Source organism: Periplaneta americana, chromosome 8 (genome assembly GCF_040183065.1).
Source record: "Periplaneta americana isolate PAMFEO1 chromosome 8, P.americana_PAMFEO1_priV1, whole genome shotgun sequence".
Classification (NCBI taxonomy): domain Eukaryota; kingdom Metazoa; phylum Arthropoda; class Insecta; order Blattodea; family Blattidae; genus Periplaneta; species Periplaneta americana.
The window spans coordinates 13,866,665-13,887,049 of NC_091124.1; the positions used below are offsets into that span (position 1 = coordinate 13,866,665).

Below are 20,385 nucleotides of genomic sequence, written 5' to 3' on the forward strand. Positions count from 1 at the left end.
ATTTTACTTTTATAAAAATGTCTCATAAAATGTAATTTCGGTCTAATCTTGCAGAAACACATACATTTCGTATTTTTCACTTAATTTCGCATTCTATCCGAGCTAAAAGACTACGGTACAGTAATATACTTATCTTGCTTTTAAACATAAAATTACATATTTTGACAGCATTTGGGCACATTTCGTATTTATCGGGATTACGAAAATCTACCATCTCTAAAGACTATTACCTATAAAAACTGAACTAACATTATAAAAGCATTTTAGTTATGTATCAGAAGTCTATTAACTGCTGATACGAGATGTAATCGGAGAGGGAGGGCTTTTTTTTTCCTGGATAGTCCTACTGATGATTTTTTTTTATTTTATTGGGTTATTTTACGACGCTGTATCAACATCTAGGTTATTTAGCGTCTGAATGGTATGAAGGTGATAATGCCGGTGAAATGAGTCCGGGGTCCAGCACCGAAAGTTATGCAGCATTTGCTCGTATTGGGTTGAGGGAAAACCCCGGAAAAAACTTCAACCAGATAACTTGCCCCAACCGGGATTCGAACCCGGGCCACCTGGTTTCACAGCCAGACGTGCTGACCGTTACTCCACAGGTGTGGACCCTACTGATGAACTTTGTGCCTTGTGGTATTCTATGCTGTCCAATGTGTTCCAGTCTCCATTGGTCCCTACTTTAAGGGAGGCAAGGCACTTTCTGCCTCCACAACTTATAATGTCTGGGGGATCCCCCCCAATAAAATTAATAGGGTGCCTCAGTCCCCCCACCAAATAATAAGGAGAGAGATTCCTCGTGATGAAATATTTAATTTGTTTGAAAGATAAACGAGTACTTGAACCAAAAATGGTTATTTCAAATTCGTAGAGATGGTCAGCTGCCACAGTGAACTGAACATGTTAGTGATGCAACTCACAGTGCTTTCTTCCTTTTTTCCTCCTGCACAACATGCAAGAAGCTCACTGATTTTAAAACAATGAATGACGAATGGGAATGATCGAGAATGATTTCAACTTTATTACAAAATTGCGAGTTGGGATATACTCTGATTGTCACAGAAGACAGAAGGAAAAGTGCCCTAATTGTTGTCGAGTAGGGGTAATTAAACAATAAGAATGGATTTCATTTTTCTTTTGTTACCGATAAGCTGCTATAATTTAATGTGTAACACTTTTATTAAGCCTCCAATGCTTATCTACTGTAATAGTCATTTACATGAATAAGATTTTTACATGAACGTTTTCGATACCATTTTTTGTATCATCTTCAGATGCATTATAATTAAAATTAACAATTAACATTTGTAAATGATTGAAAACCTAGCCATTGGTGTGTGTGTGTTCTGTGAACTTCTTTTCGTGATTAAGTATGTGATACATTTATGGATGTCGCTTGTACTTGTGTGTCTACTAGTAATTAGTGCTAATAGTAATACTAAGCTTACTTATTATCAGTCAATTTCTAAAATGCAATATAAAACTTATAGTATAACACCAATATAAAAACTTTTATAAAAGAACACTTGTTTGGTCGTTTTTGTTATTCTGTCTTTGAGTTCTGTTGTGTCTTGCCTTTTAATGGGGCGAATATAACTGTTCTCTCTTTGTTTTTATATAAAACTTCATAATACTAAAATGCTGAATCGTTGTGTAAGAAGCAATTTGTAGAGCACTTGTTTTAATCACTTGGTTCACTTCGTAAAAAACCAAGTAAACAGTGCCGTAATCTATGTTATTTTCATTCACATTTGTATGTGAACTAGAACTCTGTTTTTTTAAGGAAAAATGAAAATAGAAATGCTTGTATCTCAAAACAGCCTTTTTTTTTTTTTTGAGTTATCATGTTCTGACAAAACACCACAGAAAAGTATTAGGGGCGAACTCACAATCAAGATTTTTTTGTCGAGTTCAACTGTAAGATCCACAGTGCCTTATAATTTAATTTCAACATTGTTGCAATAACATAATGCTTGAGCATGACAAGTTGTCAACTCCTTTGCCTTAATGGGGGGCTTGGTGAGAGACGTAAGTTATGGTAACGGTTATTTTTTCTATAAAAAATCAAGCTTTGTATAGGCCTAGGCCTAATTAGCAATAAACAATTAGAAATATTTAAAAATGTAAGCTTCAGTTAAATTTGCTAATTCACTAATTTTATATCTTTCTGAATGTTAGTTCTTCGTTTATATATATGTTTTTTAAAACTTTTGTTTCACTCAAAAGGAGGACAAAAGGTGCCCGGCTTATGTATTTAGGAGGACGTCATTTTCAAACTCTAAAAACATGATGGTCTGGCTTAAAACAGGACATCTGGCAACTCTATATATTATAGCCAAAGAATCTCATTTATTTACTCCTTTGCAATATACAGGGTGTCCCATTTATCTTGTGCACCTATTATAACTTTTTTGTTTGGATAGGTGTTGGAATTTTTGTTTTTGAGCATTATGTTAGAACGAGGGGCTAATATGAGTGTGGAGATTGGAGATTTGGTGCATGTAACTACATATGGTACAAGATACGCGTGACGACATCAAGTTTTCAAATGGCACTACATACTTTAATCATTTTACATTGATTACACACATTAAGATGAGTTCAAAATGTATCACAATGTCACCTTCCTAATCAATAACAACAACAAAACGTACTTCCAATGTGATAGTGTTATACTTTGATGTTCCAAATGGTGACCACATTAATGCAACATAACATATATAACATATAAATGGGGCACTCTGTATATTGAATGATGTTTACTGTTTTAAACATATAAGGAAGTAGAATAAATATTGTGTTATTACTTGATAATATTCTGGCTTTAGAAAAATTGTTTAAATTTCTGTTCAGAAAGAATTAACAGCTGTGTAAAGATGTATGATAAAATATTTGCAAGTTGTACATTACCTTGACTGTTTTTTCAGGATCTCCTATCCAAGATGATGCAGAATGAGCTGCCAGGCCGACCTGTACTCTTGGCTGGCATCGGCACAGAAGTGTTTCACACAGACATTCAGACCATGCTTTGGTTGGATGCCTTGCCTGCAGAGACGGCGACAGATACATCCAACAGCTGTGAATTCTTTTGCTGGAAACCTTTACGTACAACTAAGCTCACATAGGAAGATAAGGGTTATCCATATTGATGCCAGTAGGCACACATCTAATAGTTGGCATGTCAATAAAGAAAAAACACATTTAGAGGCCATGGGGCATCAACCAGAAATTTGCAACTTTAGCTCCAAACACAGAAGCTTGTCCTTATGTTCAAATTTTTCAGAATTATCTACAGAAGATTATTGGTTCAAACGTTGGAATCGACCACTGACAATGTCAGATACCTGCAGTTGCTCTTTCAGAAAGTCTTGGAGAAATTCGTTAGGGGATTCAAGATTAATGATAAATCAAACAGAAGAAGAAACAAACAGAAGAAGTCAGTTGTTTGACAGTACTCCCTTATCTGAAATATACGTTGAAGAGGAAGATATTATACAAATGGAGAATTCTCAAGTTGAATCTTTTGTTGAAGACCTGCTTCAAAAAATATGGAAAGATGTGTATTTATGTTTGTCAAAAACTGATCATGAATCTGAATCAAAATCAAGATATCTCTCTTCAGATACACATGACTCATGTGAATTTGGTACAATAGAAAATAATAAAAGCGATGTTTTAGTTTCTTGCCATCAGATGACAGGTGATAGTATCGTTGTTGAAGCCATTAATGACAATATAAAGGACTCCTTAATTACAAAATCTGTTGGCTGTGTAAATCCCTCTTTTCTGGGTTCTAGTGCTGATCCCGATCTGTTAGATTATATTGCCGATCCTGTATCAAATTGTGGTGATTCTTCACCAGTTGAGACTGCAGAAGATACTGATTCAGGTTTCAATACAGTCTCTCTGGAGTCGACGACTCACAACACAAACGAAGCCGAATGTTCTGCTGCTTCCAAAATAGATAGCGAATGCTCCAATACTGAAGTACCTGCGTGTGTAACCGAGAATACTCAAATTGAATCTCTCACTGCCAGTCCGATTGGGATTCATGTGAATGTATTACAGCCCCAGATTTCAAATTATAATGAAGCCAAAGATGACTCGCAAGGATATAATCAAACTGCATTTACCTCAGTAGATTTAGGAATCTCGAATACATGTGAGACTCAGAACACTGAACACAAGAATGTACAGTTAGGAAGGAACAAACAGTGTCGTCATACTAGGAATGTTGGAAGACTGGTAAGTGATATCACCACTTGGTTGCTTAAGTTTGAAACCACATCCTCTGTATTAGATATAGATAATTGGCAGCTGAGATTACGCTGAAGTGTGTGTTTTGAGGTTTAGTGACAAATTCCGAAGAGGATGTTGTTTAATAACCACGAATCTTGAATTAGAGCAGATAGATACTTCAACTGAATGGCTAGAATTTCAGTTTTCTACACTAGAGACCAGAATTTTGAATTTAGGATGGAGAAAGATGCATTGTTTTTATTTGTTGTTGTTGTTGTCTAGTGCCTTGCATTTGGCAATGAAGCCATTAGCAGTCGTGCTTTCCAATACTTTTTAACTGTAGTTTCTTCTGATCTTAATGCTTCACAGGTCTTCAAGTGGTCTTCATTCATTTCTGCTGGATCATTACACAGGACACATATGGGTGAAGCTGAGATACCTATTCTGTAGAGATGACTTGCTAGACAGTCATGATTTGTCAATAGTCTGAAGGCTGCAACTGCTGTTTTCCTTGGTCTCTGGGGGATTATATCTGGGTTGGAAAGTAGTGTAATCCATTTTTTGTCTTTAGCATTTGATTCTATTTCTTGTAGGTATGAATGAGAAAATTTTGTAGTGATCAATCGTTTTATTGAGGAATATGAGAAATTACATTTAGGCTTTTGTTTTATTGTTGTGCCTTTCTTTGCAAGTGTGTCTGCGGTTTCATTCCCCATGACTCCACAGTGTGCTGGAATCCATTGGAGATGGACAATCTTATTAACTTTTTGTAGTTGTGTTAACATTTTGTAGCATTCTCTTATTTTTGTTAACTTCTTTGTAGCATTTGAACATGTTCCCTGAATTGCAGCTTTAGAATCTGAAAGAATTACTGTCTTGTTATATTTATTTAAGGGAAGATTTAATAATTGTCGGAGAGAAATGTGTATAGCCTCTATTTCACCATCATAATTTGTTGTGTCTCTGCCAACAGAATGATAAAAGGAAAAATGTGTACATGTAACTCCAGCTCCAGTAAGGTTTTCTGTGGTTGATCCATCAGTATATATGTGTAGCCATTCTTCTGTAGGGTATCTAGTATTGATCGTTTCCAGTGCTAGAAGTTTTTGTATTTCTTTTGGTGTGTCTGATTTACTTATTTCCTCCGTTAATTCCAAACTGAAGGTAGGTTGCAATAATTCCAATGGATTTTCTCTTATAAGTAAATTTTCTCTGGTGTTAGGAATATTCAATTTGGATTTAATCTGTGTTACCTTTTCTGGGAAACTACTATGTTTTTATTTTAAGTTGCTAAAATCTACCATCTCTAATCATGACATATTCCTCGACTATCATTTCCTACTTTTTCACCATCATATTGATTATCATGATCACCAATACCATCCTCATTTTCACCACGAGCATACCATTACCATATGAAGAGTCCACTGCAAGAATGATGGATGTCATTTGGAATACATTTTGCAGGAGAAGCAATTGAAAGTTTGAAATGCTTAGTGCTCAAAGCTTAACTGTGATTTTCCGATCATTACTGGACAATGACTATCAGTGTTAATGCCATATAACTCTGTATGAACATTCTATATGTCTTAAGCTATGCATTGACAGTCTTGGTTCATTTTCGACAAGAAAGTGACATCCATCATTCTTGCAGTGGACTCTTCATATACCATAATGCGAAAATAGCGAAAAGTTATTGTACTGTATCACTTTGTAAGGATACTGTTATCAGAAGTCCTTGCAATTAAATTTTGTGTGTGCATGTGTGTGTGCTTTTTTATTTTATTTTAGTGAAGGTTATGAAAGTCATTTAAAAGTCAGCTTGGTTTTCTTAAACTCCAACTTTTTTCATCAGATCCTAATTTTACACACAGAAGCTTTTGTGTGAAATATTTGTATAGCAGACCTTTAATAACATATTTAACAAAATAAAATAGTTATTTATGGTACTTGTGAGGTAAGTGCATCTTTATTGCACGAGTGGAAAGATTTAAGCACGAGGCATCAGCCGAGTGCTTAAATTACACGAGTGCAATAAAGATCACGCTCACAAGTACCATACGTAATTTTATCCATGACCATAACGAAAAATTATGTTTTATAAAAGAAAATATGTTGAAAATAAGTCCTCATGTAATCACATACCATGGCATGGATTTTAGAATTAATACGTGTACTAGGTAGGTCATGATGTAGGAGGCCATGATTAGTAAAGAATGGTATCTAAGGCGTTGGATAAATAACAAATTATAATTAATTATATAATTTTAATATAAATTTTTTCATTTTAAACGTGTATTTTCGTCTTTTTGAAGTTTCAGGGATTATTTAGAAGTGTTCACGGGACTATTGTAATTAAAATAATTTCACATTTTACTTCTGTAAACTTAAGAGGAATATTAAAAATTAAATAATCATTGTGTCTGTTTAGCTCAGTTGGCTAACGCGTGTTGTTTTGAAATCCTATAACCCAACTTCGCAGGTTCAAGTCTCCTCGCATCCCAAAAGGTAAATTATTACAAAATTTTAAAAAGATGCATATTAGATATGGATGTAACGTACAAATTACGACGCAGCAGATAGAGAAAAGAGAAGGAGATTGAGTGTATGTATATTTAAGAAATGGTAATAAAGAAGTAGAGGTAGTGACATCTAGTAACTAATATATTAACTTCTTGAGTAATAGTTGAATGGAAAAGTATACGTGTGTACCTGGGTACTAGGAAAATACTAATGAACTGTGAGATAAAGTTCAAACTGTGAGGTAAAGTCTTTATCTCACTAGTGAAATAAAGTAATGTTGAATAAAAGCCTACTTTACAAACGCAAAAGTATTTAGTAAAGGCATGTTTTTCGTTATGGTCATGGATAAAGAAAGTTATTACACCTTAATACTGAGAAAGATTTTATCTTTCTTTTCTTTACATTTACTATAGGCCTAACCAGGGGCGGCTTTCGAAGGGGGGCTGCGGAGCTGCAGCGCCCCCAGACATTTGTGGCTCTTGTTCGTTTTATGCTGTGAAATACATTTATTATACAGTCTCTATTTAGCGGCTCGAATTTTTTATAAAATTTCGCTCTCATTGACATGCACGCAATCATTAGTGAAGTCACTTCCTCCCCTGGTGCTGCCAGAGCGAAACCAGAGACAAGGACTACTCGTATAGGATGAAACCACTTCCTCCCCTGGAGCTGCCAGTCTCGTCTCGGATGCTTTGCGCCTTACATTTACCCCTCCCCCTGGTGCCCCTTGCCGTGAATCCAGAGTTTCCAGGCGCTGCAAAATTTGCAGCAGTTTGTCAGTAGCGCGCAGTTTTAAATACAGCTTCTTTAATGTTGAGAGTATAACAAGTGCAACAATGTTTAATTCTGTACAATATTTACAGTCTATTCAGTTCAGAACCTTAACAATTCAGGAGAAATGTGAAATTAAGTGCCCATCAGTTGAATCTCATAATGGAAAGAGCCGCTAAACAAAATACAAAGGCTCGCATATTTTTTTATATTTATCCAGTATCCCTGCTTTCTTCTCTCGATCTCCTAACAGTCTGTATTAGATTAAAGTGTTTCAAAGACAATTCCATCAGCTGGGGCAACAAGATGGATTTAAAATAAGAACAGTAAATGTTGTTCATGAGAAGAAGGAGCCATTGCTAGAATGTTTTCAAACCATAATGGAATCTGAAACATCTTAACAACATCACAATAAATGAGGCAAGCACGGAACAGTGCACAGTTGAGCAGCGAGACCTGTGAAAATGAAAACCCTAAAAAGCGTCTTATGGTGGAAGGGATTCAGACAAGGGTTGCGACAGCCAAGGAAGTGTGTGACCTCATTATCACACAAGCTAACACCTGATTCCAGTTCATAGATCAAGAAAAATTTGAATGCTACAAAAGCTCATTTCCAAAAAATGACCTAAACGTATGTGTGAAGCTTTTTCCAATGTTCGATAAAGACAAACTAAAAATGTAACTCACTGTGTTGTATCAGAGACAAGAATTCAGAAATATCAGTGACGCAGTCAGTTTCTTCTATCTGAGAACTTGCAGGCCTCATTTTCAGAACTTGTGGAATTACTACGCATAGCTATCACCATATCAATGACAACTTCTGAACCAGAACGTTGCTTTTCTTGTTTGAAGAGAGTAAAATCCTATCTGAGAAATACGATGAGGGAAGTGACCGCATTAGCTATGTTTTCCATTGCAAAGATTATGTTAAATGACATACCGAATTTTAATAAGAAGATGATTCAAAAGTTTGCAACCTACAAGACAAGGCGCATGGAACTAATCTTTAAATAAAATAACTTTATTTTTGTATGCAGCCCCCCTTAATTCAATACCCACGAGCCGCCACTGGGCCTAACCATACTGTGAATGTGAAAATCAGATTGCTTTTCTTTATGTTAAAATTAACATAGTGTAGTGTAAACATAAACACAGAAATCAGATTTCTCTCGTTTACTTTTCACAGAAACATAAAATAAGGGTTTCATTAAAATTGTTTAACAAAAATGTTGCTTGTTTTTGTGCGTAAAATCATATTCTTATGAACATATTTTGGGTTCCCATTTGAAGAAGCCAAATTGATCTTATATATATTTCTATATTATAGACATCAGCTCAAAGATGGGGTCCTGAATACAATAAACATGTACAATATAATGTGATGTGATACATTAAAGAAAAAAGAAAGTTAATTGTTGAAGGCAAATATAAGTGGATTAATTGAAATAGAGATGATGTAATATTTGAAGGGAATCCTTGATAATATTTATAAGGACAGACATTACATAATCAAAAGGAATGTGAAGTTCCTTAAGATAATTCCATGTGAATTTTGTAATTGAACCTCTACTGCCAAACAGCAAACCAATGACGGACCATTGTTTAAGAGGGACGTTGTACTTTTGAGAAAGATACGGCAGACAAGGTTCATATATGGACTTCTTCTCAATGTCAACTTCAGTAGCCTGATTTAGGTTTCTTTCGAAACGGATAGTAGGGTCAAGAACAAGAGCCCGTTTTAACCGTCCGTTGATAGCAATAATGTCTGCCTGTCTAAAAGAACCATCTGATGATACACAATGTACTTCTTCATGAATCTCCCAATTTAAAGTTTTTAACGATGTCGCCAAAGCATGTCGTACATGATGATGTCTAGCATTGATCAGCAGCTCGCCTTTAGGGCATTGTCCAAGATGTGTCCAAGTATTTCAAGCTCACTACAGTCTGGATGATGGCACCGGGTTGTGCTTAGAGTTCTGCCTTCACTAAATGAAAAATAACTGACGCCATTTTTTCCCTTCAAACGAAGAAACGTTTATTCAAAACTGTATTCTCATAAAGACATTGTTTTCGAAATAAGCAGCTGGAAAGTTAAAAAGAACAACACACATTCAATACTAGCCATAATTTACAATTCATTTTTATATTTCAGTATGCCTAGTGAATTATTAAATAAGTATATAATAAATTTTCAATCTTAAGACATATCAACATGTTGATATGTCTTAAGATTGAAAATTTATTATATACTTATTTAATAATACTAGCCGTACCCGTGCGCTCCGCTGCACCCGTTAGAAATAAATAAGACATTTTATCCAGGGAACATTAGTGTTTGATAGAAGGATAAATCGTGTAATATGTTACTTAATTTAAATTGTATTTAAATAAATAATTAAAATGCGATCATTTTGATTCAGAGATCACTCATTTGATGCAGTGACAATTCCTTTAACACGTTTCTTAATTATTATTACATGCAACCATAGTTTAATGAAGATTGATATCATTTAGATTTATTGTGTATACTTTATATTACTTGCTATATGTTTCCATTGAATTATGGTAATAACTTAATTTTAACCCTTGTTTTCTACGTCTTCAGTAAATGGCGCTTGCCCCTCTGTGGTTCTGAACACTTCAAATAATTTAAATAATGATACAGCATATATAGTGATATGTAATTATATTTCTTTCTTTCGAAAATGTAAGAGTTCACGATCTCCTATGTACCATTGCCATGGAATGAATAAATGTGTTTTTTTCTTTCTACTCAAAAATTTTATATTTTGCACATCGGAGTTATTGCAGGAACAACAACGTTATAATCTGAGGCGGTGGTGAAAATGTATTATATTGTTATTTTAAAAGTCTTGTACATCCTTTAATCGATATTACTTCATACAAACACAGAAACATTTTCCGTAGGCTATGTTCAATAGCTTTCGGTTGTTGTTGTCCAAGGCCCCTTATAGATGAAGTCATTTGTTTTTTAATTCATTACAGCGCCTTAGATGGCGTTATATAAATTTTAAAACTCATTTATCTCATGAAATATCAGTCCTATCAAACTTTTGTATAGAATAAAACTTATCGGAAATAATTAAAAAAAAAAACTTTTGTTGTGTAACATTTTTCACAAAAATCAATAATAAGCGAGATATTTCGATTTATTTAATTCAAGTCCCCTTATAACCTCCGTTTTAAATAAAATATTTTGAATGCCAAATAGCCTAAATTCTAAGTTACAACGAACTTAATTTATATTCCAATTTTCATATAAATCAGTTCAGCCAAGGCAACAAACAGACAGACAGACATACAAACAAAAATTAAAAAAAGCGATTTTCGGTTTCAGGATGGTTGATTATACATGTTAACACCAATTATTTTTGGAAAATCGAAAATTACCAGAAAAATTTTGGCTACAGATTTATTATGGCGGCCGGGTAGCTCAGTTGGTAGAGCAGCTGGCTACAGACTGGAAGGTCCGGGTTTCGATCCCAGGTGGTGACAGAATTTTTTCTCGTTGCCAAACTTTCAGAACGGCACCGAGGTTCACTCAGCCTCCTATAAAATTGAGTACCGGGTCTTTCCCGGGGGTAAAAGGTGGCCAGAGCGTGGTGCCGACCACACCACCTCATTCTAGTGCCAAGGTCATGGAAAGCATGGGGCTCTACCTCCATGCCCCCCAAGTGCCTTCATGGCATGTTACGGGGTTACCTTTACCTTTTACCTTTTATAGACAAGAGAAACAGTCATTAAGAGTCCCTGAAATTATCATTAATGCCTGACTTATCTGTATACATTACAGGATAGTCTATCGAAAGATGTCATCTCTGAAATTAGTCTTCTTTTTCATAGGATTCGTAGAAATTGTGGGGAGATCCTATTATTTTGAATCATTAATATACGTTATGAATTACCACCTATACTTATTGATGTGTGCTTGCAGAAGCCATTGCTGTATTTCCTGCATGGAGTGGGCTGCTCGGCTGATCTGTGGACCACACTGATACAGCACTTCACAACTGCGGGTTTTGAGGTCGTGGCACCAGACATGCTTGGTCATGGTTACAGTTCTGCGCCTGACAATGCATCTGCATACTCATTCCACCGTCTTCTGAAGGACTGCCTTGATATCTTTGATAGATTTGTGGGGGAACATCGCAGATGTGTTGTCATAGGACATGCCTATGGGTGAGTGGTGTGTGGGTGAATCAGCATCAAGGGAAACAAGCTTCCCTATACTGGGTGTTCATTTCAAAGTGTGTCATGACATCACTGTCGTGAGTCAGCGATTTGAAGCATGTTTCAGCTTTTATGTCAGAGAAGTTGCCTATTAATCAAGGCATTCAATCTGAACTTGAGAATGTGTACGGTATAACTTGAACGTCATAGCAACAGATGGCGGTCTGTACTGTCTGTGTACTTACTTACTTACAAATGGCTTTTAAGGAACCCGGAGGATCATTGCCGCCCTCACATAAGCCCGCCATCGGTCCCTATCCTGTGCAAGATTAATCCAGTCCCTATCATCATATCCCACCTCCCTCAAATCCATTTTAATATTATCCTCCCATCTACGTCTCGGCCTCCCCAAAGGTCTTTTCCCTCCGGTCTCCCAACTAACACTCTATATGCATTCCTGGATTCGCCCATACGTGCTACATGCCCTGCCCATCTCAAATGTCTGGATTTAATGTTCCTAATTATGTCAGGTGAAGAATACAATGCGTGCAGTTCTGCGTTGTGTAACTTTCTCCATTCTCCTGTAACTTCATCCCTCTTAGCCCCAAATATTTTCCTAAGCGCCTTATTCTCAAACACCCTTAACCTATGTTCCTCTCTCAGAGTGAGAGTCAAGTTTCACAACCATACAGAACAACTGGTAATATAACTGTTTTATAAATTCTAACTTTCAGATTTTTTGACAGCAGACTAGATGATAAAAGCTTCTCAACCAATAATAACACGCATTTCCCATATTTATTCTGTGTTTAATTTCCTCCCGAGTGTCATTTATATTTGTTACTGTTGCTCCAAGATATTTGAATTTTTCCACCCCTTCGATGGATAAATCTCCAATTTTTTTATTTCCATTTCGTACAATATTCTGGTCACGAGACATAATCATATACTTCGTCTTTTCGGGATTTACTTCCAAACCGATCGCTTTACTTGCTTCAAGTAAAATTTCCGTGTTTTCCCTAATCGTTTGTGTATTTTCTCCTAACATATTCACGTCATCCGCATAGACAAGAAGCTGATGTAACCCGTGCAATTCCAAACCCTGCCTGTTATCCTGAACTTTCCTAATGGCATATTCTAAAGCGAAGTTAAAAAGTAAAGGTGATAGTGCATCTCCCTGCTTTAGCCCGCAGTGAATTGGAAAAGCATCAGATAGAAGCTGACCTATACGGACTCTGCTGTATGTTTCACTGAGACACATTTTAATTAATCGAACTAGTTTCTTGGGAATACCAAATTCTGTACTGTCTGTGTACTACCATAATCTCTTTCGAACTGTGTTTTGCGCGGGCAAGTCGTACGCAAGGTATTTGTTACCATCGGTTGCGTACGGCAATATTCCACAACACAAATCAAATGCTTCGTGTCCATGTTGACCGTCGAAGTTAATGTCAACAAATACGTAAGTAATCGTCTTAACCCTCTCCCCATATTCCGACAGTAAGAAAAAACCCACCTCAGTACGTGTTTCCAAACAGTTCACATTCCTGCCACTACCGGGGTTACCATACGTATCGGTAAGTACTCTTCAGAATGAACGCCATACTTGCTATGAAACTTCTCTGACACATAGGTAATACACCTCTGCGGAAGTGTAGGAAGATTGAATTCTCTAGGCTCATCGACTAGCCACATGACGGCATACAGTGAGCCATGACACACTTTGAACTGAACATCCAGTATACATGGTGAAAGTAATATAGCTCTGCAGGTTTTAACAGCTTATTCTTTGGATACAGTACACCAAAAAGTTATGGTATAATATTAATCTCAAATGAATACTTTTCTCCGAAAAATCCCCTAAATGTTAACACTGTTTTACTCAATAGGCATTATCCATATGATTCTGATTTTTACTCTTATCATTAGAGAAATTGATGAAGAATGATTTATCCCTTTTGAGTTTTCAATAGATTGGACGGTTTCTTGCAAATTAAATAAAAAATTAACATGTATCGTTATTTTCTGCCATGAGGAAGTCTAGCAACCTTACTGCAATGAGTAGGGGACAGAATGCTGCCATTCATATCGCATATTCGTAGGTGAACTGGCGATGCATTCCTGCCAAACTATGCAGACGTTCAGCCTAATTTTCTACCTTTTTTCTTTTAGTTGATTATTTAACTACACTATATCAACTACAACTAGCGTCAATGAGATTTATGATAGCGAGATGGTATTTGGCGAGATGAGGCCGAGGATTCGCCATAGATTACCTAACATTTGCCTTACAGTTGGGGAAAACCTAGGGAAAATACCCAACCAGGTAATCAGTCCAAGTGGAAATCAATCCCATGCCCGAGCACAACTCCGAATTGGCAGGCATGCACCTCAGCTGACTGAGCTATGCCAGTTCATTTTCTAATAAACCGTGCACAATCACAAAAGAAATAATGCGGCTTTTTATTTATTTTGATGTCTTATATTACTTTCGTGTTTAAGAATGTAGTTGAGGAGCTCGACTGACTACCTGTGTCCTAGTATTGCGTGTTGCTTAACTCACCTGCGAAAATGTCAGCCTAGCTGATAATTTATGGCCTAAAAGTTGTTTGTTCTGTATTGTCGCTCAGACATATTGTTTTGATGAATCATTTATAGTTGTTTTGGAAGTTTTTTGGATAATTTTATAGAATAAAGAGATTATTTGCATATTTTTTAAATTAAATTTTCTAATATCTCTTTGGAAACAAATTCAGGGGAAATTCATGTTTCATAAAAATAGAAATGATAACTGTAATGGAATATAACTACATAATTATTAATTCAAAACTTCTGTATTTATGAAAATTAAAGATTTTGAATCAATTGTTGAAAGAAACTCGGGCTTTATGGACGAACTAACATTAATTTTTTGTTGTTGTTTTCTAATGCCAGGCGTTTGACAATAAAGTCATTTGACCTCTTGCACTCCAATGTCCTCCAGACATTCTGGGGGTTGTGTGTGAATGAAGTAGCCACCAAAACGTTAAAATATGGTGCTCACTTAAATCGGCTACAACTTTCAATTTAACCGCTCCAACATTAATTTGTAAATCACAAGAATTAGTCCTATATGTACTGTAATATGTTTTTATTGTTATGTCGTTTTTTTTTTAATTTCTAGATTTTTTTGTGAATCTTTAGGTCATTGTATTTCACATTATTGGCTGATTTTAAGTTAATTAAAATCCTATCTCAACTTATCATGTTTATGAATATGAAGGCGTGAGAATGATATAGTTTTGAGCCACATAGACAAAATTTTACAGGAGGGCATGTTAAAAGGTTTAGAGTCCAATGCTATTAGATGTGGTATCATAATTTCTTTAGTGTATACTTACGTCATTTGTTGAGTAATTTTTATAATATTTTACTAGTAGCATCTCCATACGTGTAAGAAATGAACTCGCACAAAAAGAAACATTTTTGTTAAAAGTGGGCTTTGGACTATCTCATTGTCGCCCCTTCATATATTTAACTTCCATAAGAGATTTTTGGTCTTATTTCATATTATGTTTATCTTGCCCTTGCAGTTGCATAAAGAGAACTGATAATGGCGACTCGATAGTAATTCATTATAATGATTTGATTTTGTGATTGATATAGTTTGTTATCCTAATATTTCATTATAATGAACTAGCCTAATTAATATTTTGTGGATGTACTGTATTATCTGTATTTTGTCACGTTTTGATTCCATGTACAGGTGCAGTCTAGCCGCGGCCTTGGCTCGCTACAGACCGGCTCAAATTAGTCACTTGGTTCTAATCAGTGGAGGCGGCCCAGCACCCCTTGCCCCACGAACAGCTGATAGTCGCCCACCATCCATTTCACCATGTCTGATGGCATGCATGAAGCCACTTCTTATGTGTGGTTTCCGAAGGTTAGTCTTCTTAAAATTGCCTTACATATTCTTCTGTTTATAGAAAACTTTAATATTGCCATGTATATGACATAAATTTCAATAGCTCCATACGAATTCGCCTAGAAACATGCATCTAAAACTGTATTTTTTTTCTCTTGCTGAAGGCTTGCACTGCAGCCTGAGGGTTATTGTACTTACCACTCCTATTCTGTGAATGATTGGGTAGCCGAACAGCCACTTTGGTATGTGTTTTTAATGTCATTAGTGGAGAAAGTCGCGTTGTCTGTTGTCATGGCAGTTTCATGTTTTGTAATATAGTTGAGAATCTCGACTAACTTCCTCTCTCGTAGTATTGCGTGTTTTTTAACGCACCTGCGAAAATGTTGTCAACCTAGCTGTATTATATTAAAATACAATTTATTGTTTGAAAGTAGTTTGTTCTTTATTGTAGCTCAGGCATATTGTTTTGATGAGTCATTTACAGTTGGTTTGAAAGTATTTTGGATAATTTATAGAATAAAGAGATTAAATGCATTTTTAAAATTTAATTTTCTAATATCTCCTTGGAAACAAAATTCATGTTTTATAGAAATTGAAATGACAACTGTAACAGAGTACGAATTTTGTTTATATATAAGTATGTAGTAATCCAATTTATTGAGGAATGATGCACATGAAACAAGTAGTAATTTCTAAGCTATTGAACGAATTTTGTTAATACATTTAAATATGTAGTGGTCCAATTTATTGAGGAATGATGCACATGAAACGAGTAGTAATTTCTAAGCTATTGGACGAATTTTGTTTATATTTAAGTATGTAGTAGTCCAATTTATTGAGAAATGATGCACATGAAACAAGTAGTAATTTCTAAGCTATTGGACGAATTTTGTTTATATTTAAGTATGTAGTAGTCCAATTTATTGAGCAATGATGCACATGAAACAAGTAGTAATTTCTAAGCTATTGGACGAATTTTGTTTATATTTAAGTATGTAGTAGTCCAATTTATTGAGAAATGATGCACATGAAACAAGTAGTAATTTCTAAGCTATTGGACGAATTTTGTTTATATTTAAGTATGTAGTAGTCCAATTTATTGAGAAATGATGCACATGAAACAAGTAGTAATTTCTAAGCTATTGGACGAATTTTGTTTATATTTAAGTATGTAGTAGTCTAATTTATTGAGGAATGATGCACATGAAACAAGTAGTAATTTCTAAGCTATTGGACGAATTTTGTTTATATTTAAGTATGTAGTAGTACAATTTATTGAGGAATGATGCACATGAAACAAGTAGTAATTTCTAAGCTATTGGACGAATTTTGTTTATATTTAAGTATGTAGTAGTACAATTTATTGAGAAATGATGCACATGAAACAAGTAGTAATTTCTAAGCTATTGGACGAATTTTGTTTATATTTAAGTATGTAGTAGTCCAATTTATTGAGGAATGATGCACATGAAACAAGTAGTAATTTCTAAGCTATTGGACGAATTTTGTTTATATTTAAGTATGTAGTAGTACAATTTATTGAGAAATGATGCACATGAAACAAGTAGTAATTTCTAAGCTATTGGACGAATTTTGTTTATATTTAAGTATGTAGTAGTCCAATTTATTGAGGAATGATGCACATGAAACAAGTAGTAATTTCTAAGCTATTGGACGAATTTTGTTTATATTTAATTATGTAGTAGTCCAATTTATTGAGAAATGATGCACATGAAACAAGTAGTAATTTCTAAGCTATTGGACGAATTTTGTTTATATTTAAGTATGTAGTAGTCCAATTTATTGAGAAATGATGCACATGAAACAAGTAGTAATTTCTAAGCTATTGGACGAATCTTGTTTATATTTAAGTATGTATTATTGAGAAATGATGCACATGAAACAAGTAGTAATTTCTAAGCTATTGGACGAATTTTGTTTATATTTAAGTATGTAGTAGTCCAATTTATTGAGGAATGATGCACATGAAACAAGTAGTAATTTCTAAGCTATTGGACGAATTTTGTTTATATTTAAGTATGTAGTAGTTCAATTTATTGAGGAATGATGCACATGAAACAAGTAGTAATTTCTAAGCTATTGGACGAATTTTGTTTATATTTAAGTATGTAGTAGTACAATTTATTGAGAAATGATGCACATGAAACAAGTAGTAATTTCTAAGCTATTGGACGAATTTTGTTTATATTTAAGTATGTAGTAGTCCAATTTATTGAGGAATGATGCACATGAAACAAGTAGTAATTTCTAAGCTATTGGACGAATTTTGTTTATATTTAAGTATGTAGTAGTACAATTTATTGAGAAATGATGCACATGAAACAAGTAGTAATTTCTAAGCTATTGGACGAATTTTGTTTATATTTAAGTATGTAGTAGTTCAATTTATTGAGGAATGATGCACATGAAACAAGTAGTAATTTCTAAGCTATTGGACGAATTTTGTTTATATTTAAGTATGTAGTAGTACAATTTATTGAGAAATGATGCACATGAAGCAAGTAGTAATTTCTAAGCTATTGGACGAATTTTGTTTATATTTAAGTATGTAGTAGTTCAATTTATTGAGGAATGATGCACATGAAACAAGTAGTAATTTCTAAGCTATTGGACGAATTTTGTTTATATTTAAGTATGTAGTAGTACAATTTATTGAGAAATGATGCACATGAAACAAGTAGTAATTTCTAAGCTATTGGACGAATTTTGTTTATATTTAAGTATGTAGTAGTCCAATTTATTGAGAAATGATGCACATGAAACAAGTAGTAATTTCTAAGCTATTGGACGAATTTTGTTTATATTTAAGTATGTAGTAGTTCAATTTATTGAGGAATGATGCACATGAAACAAGTAGTAATTTCTAAGCTATTGGACGAATTTTGTTTATATTTAAGTATGTAGTAGTCCAATTTACTGAGAAATGATGCACATGAAACAAGTAGTAATTTCTAAGCTATTGGACGAATTTTGTTTATATTTAAGTATGTAGTAGTCCAATTTATTCAGAAATGATGCACATAAAACAAGTAGTAATTTCTAAGCTATTGGACGAATTTTGTTTATATTTAAGTATGTAGTAGTTTAATTTATTGAGCAATGATACACATGAAACAAGTAGTAATTTCTAAGCTATTGGACGAATTTTGTTTATATTTAAGTATGTAGTAGTTCAATTTATTGAGGAATGATGCACATGAAACAAGTAGTAATTTCTAAGCTATTGGACGAATTTTGTTTATATTTAAGTATGTAGTAGTACAATTTATTGAGAAATGATGCATATGAAACAAGTAGTAATTTCTAAGCTATTGGACGAATTTTGTTTATATTTAAGTATGTAGTAGTACAATTTATTCAGGAATGATGCACATGAAACAAGTAGTAATTTCTAAGCTATTGGACGAATTTTGTTTATATTTAAGTATGTAGTAGTCCAATTTATTGAGAAATGATGCACTTGAAACAAGTAGTGATTTCTAAGTTATTGGACGAATTTTGTTTATATTTGAGTATATAGTAGTTCAATTTATTGAGGAATGATGCACATAAAACAAGTGGTAATTTCTAAGCTATTGGACGAATTTTGTTTATATTTAAGTATGTAGTAGTCCAATTTATTGAGAAATGATGCACATGAAACAAGTAGTAATTTCTAAGCTATTGGACGAATTTTGTTTATATTTAAGTATGTAGTAGTTCAATTTATTGAGGAATGATGCACATGAAGCAAGTAGTAATTTCTAAGCTATTGGACGAATTTTGTTTATATTTAAGTATGTAGTAGTACAATTTATTGAGAAATGATGCACATGAAGCAAGTAGTAATTTCTAAGCTATTGGACGAATTTTGTTTATATTTAAGTATGTAGTAGTTCAATTTATTGAGGAATGATGCACATGAAACAAGTAGTAATTTCTAAGCTATTGGACGAATTTTGTTTATATTTAAGTATGTAGTAGTACAATTTATTGAGAAATGATGCACATGAAACAAGTAGTAATTTCTAAGCTATTGGACGAATTTTGTTTATATTTAAGTATGTAGTAGTCCAATTTATTGAGAAATGATGCACATGAAACAAGTAGTAATTTCTAAGCTATTGGACGAATTTTGTTTATATTTAAGTATGTAGTAGTTCAATTTATTGAGGAATGATGCACATGAAACAAGTAGTAATTTCTAAGCTATTGGACGAATTTTGTTTATATTTAAGTATGTAGTAGTCCAATTTATTGAGAAATGATGCACATGAAACAAGTAGTAATTTCTAAGCTATTGGACGAATTTTGTTTATATTTAAGTATGTAGTAGTCCAATTTATTGAGAAATGATGCACATGAAACAAGTAGTAATTTCTAAGCTATTGGACGAATTTTGTTTATATTTAAGTATGTAGTAGTCCAATTTATTGAGAAATGATGCACATGAAACAAGTAGTAATTTCTAAGCTATTGGACGAATTTTGTTTATATTTAAGTATGTAGTAGTCCAATTTATTGAGAAATGATGCACATAAAACAAGTAGTAATTTCTAAGCTATTGGACGAATTTTGTTTATATTTAAGTATGTAGTAGTTCAATTTATTGAGCAATGATGCACATGAAACAAGTAGTAATTTCTAAGCTATTGGACGAATTTTGTTTATATTTAAGTATGTAGTAGTTCAATTTATTGAGGAATGATGCACATGAAACAAGTAGTAATTTCTAAGCTATTGGACGAATTTTG

General features: G+C 33.9%; 1 protein-coding gene across 2 annotated transcripts in view; it reads left to right on the forward strand.

Moving 5' to 3' along the window:
* Nucleotides 1-2,955: 2,955 nt before the first annotated feature.
* The window catches only part of LOC138704510 (uncharacterized), a 45,437-nt gene continuing 28,007 nt past the window's right edge, over nucleotides 2,956-20,385 (forward strand). For both annotated transcript variants that reach the window (XR_011333361.1, XM_069832464.1), the window contains exons 1-3: nucleotides 2,956-4,248; nucleotides 11,492-11,736; nucleotides 15,473-15,649. Coding sequence is in view for 1 of the 2 variants with exons in the window: in XM_069832464.1 (XP_069688565.1) it covers nucleotides 2,956-4,248; nucleotides 11,492-11,736; nucleotides 15,473-15,649 (1,715 nt within the window). In the remaining variant the exon portion in view is untranslated. The remainder of the gene's footprint in view (nucleotides 4,249-11,491; nucleotides 11,737-15,472; nucleotides 15,650-20,385) is intronic.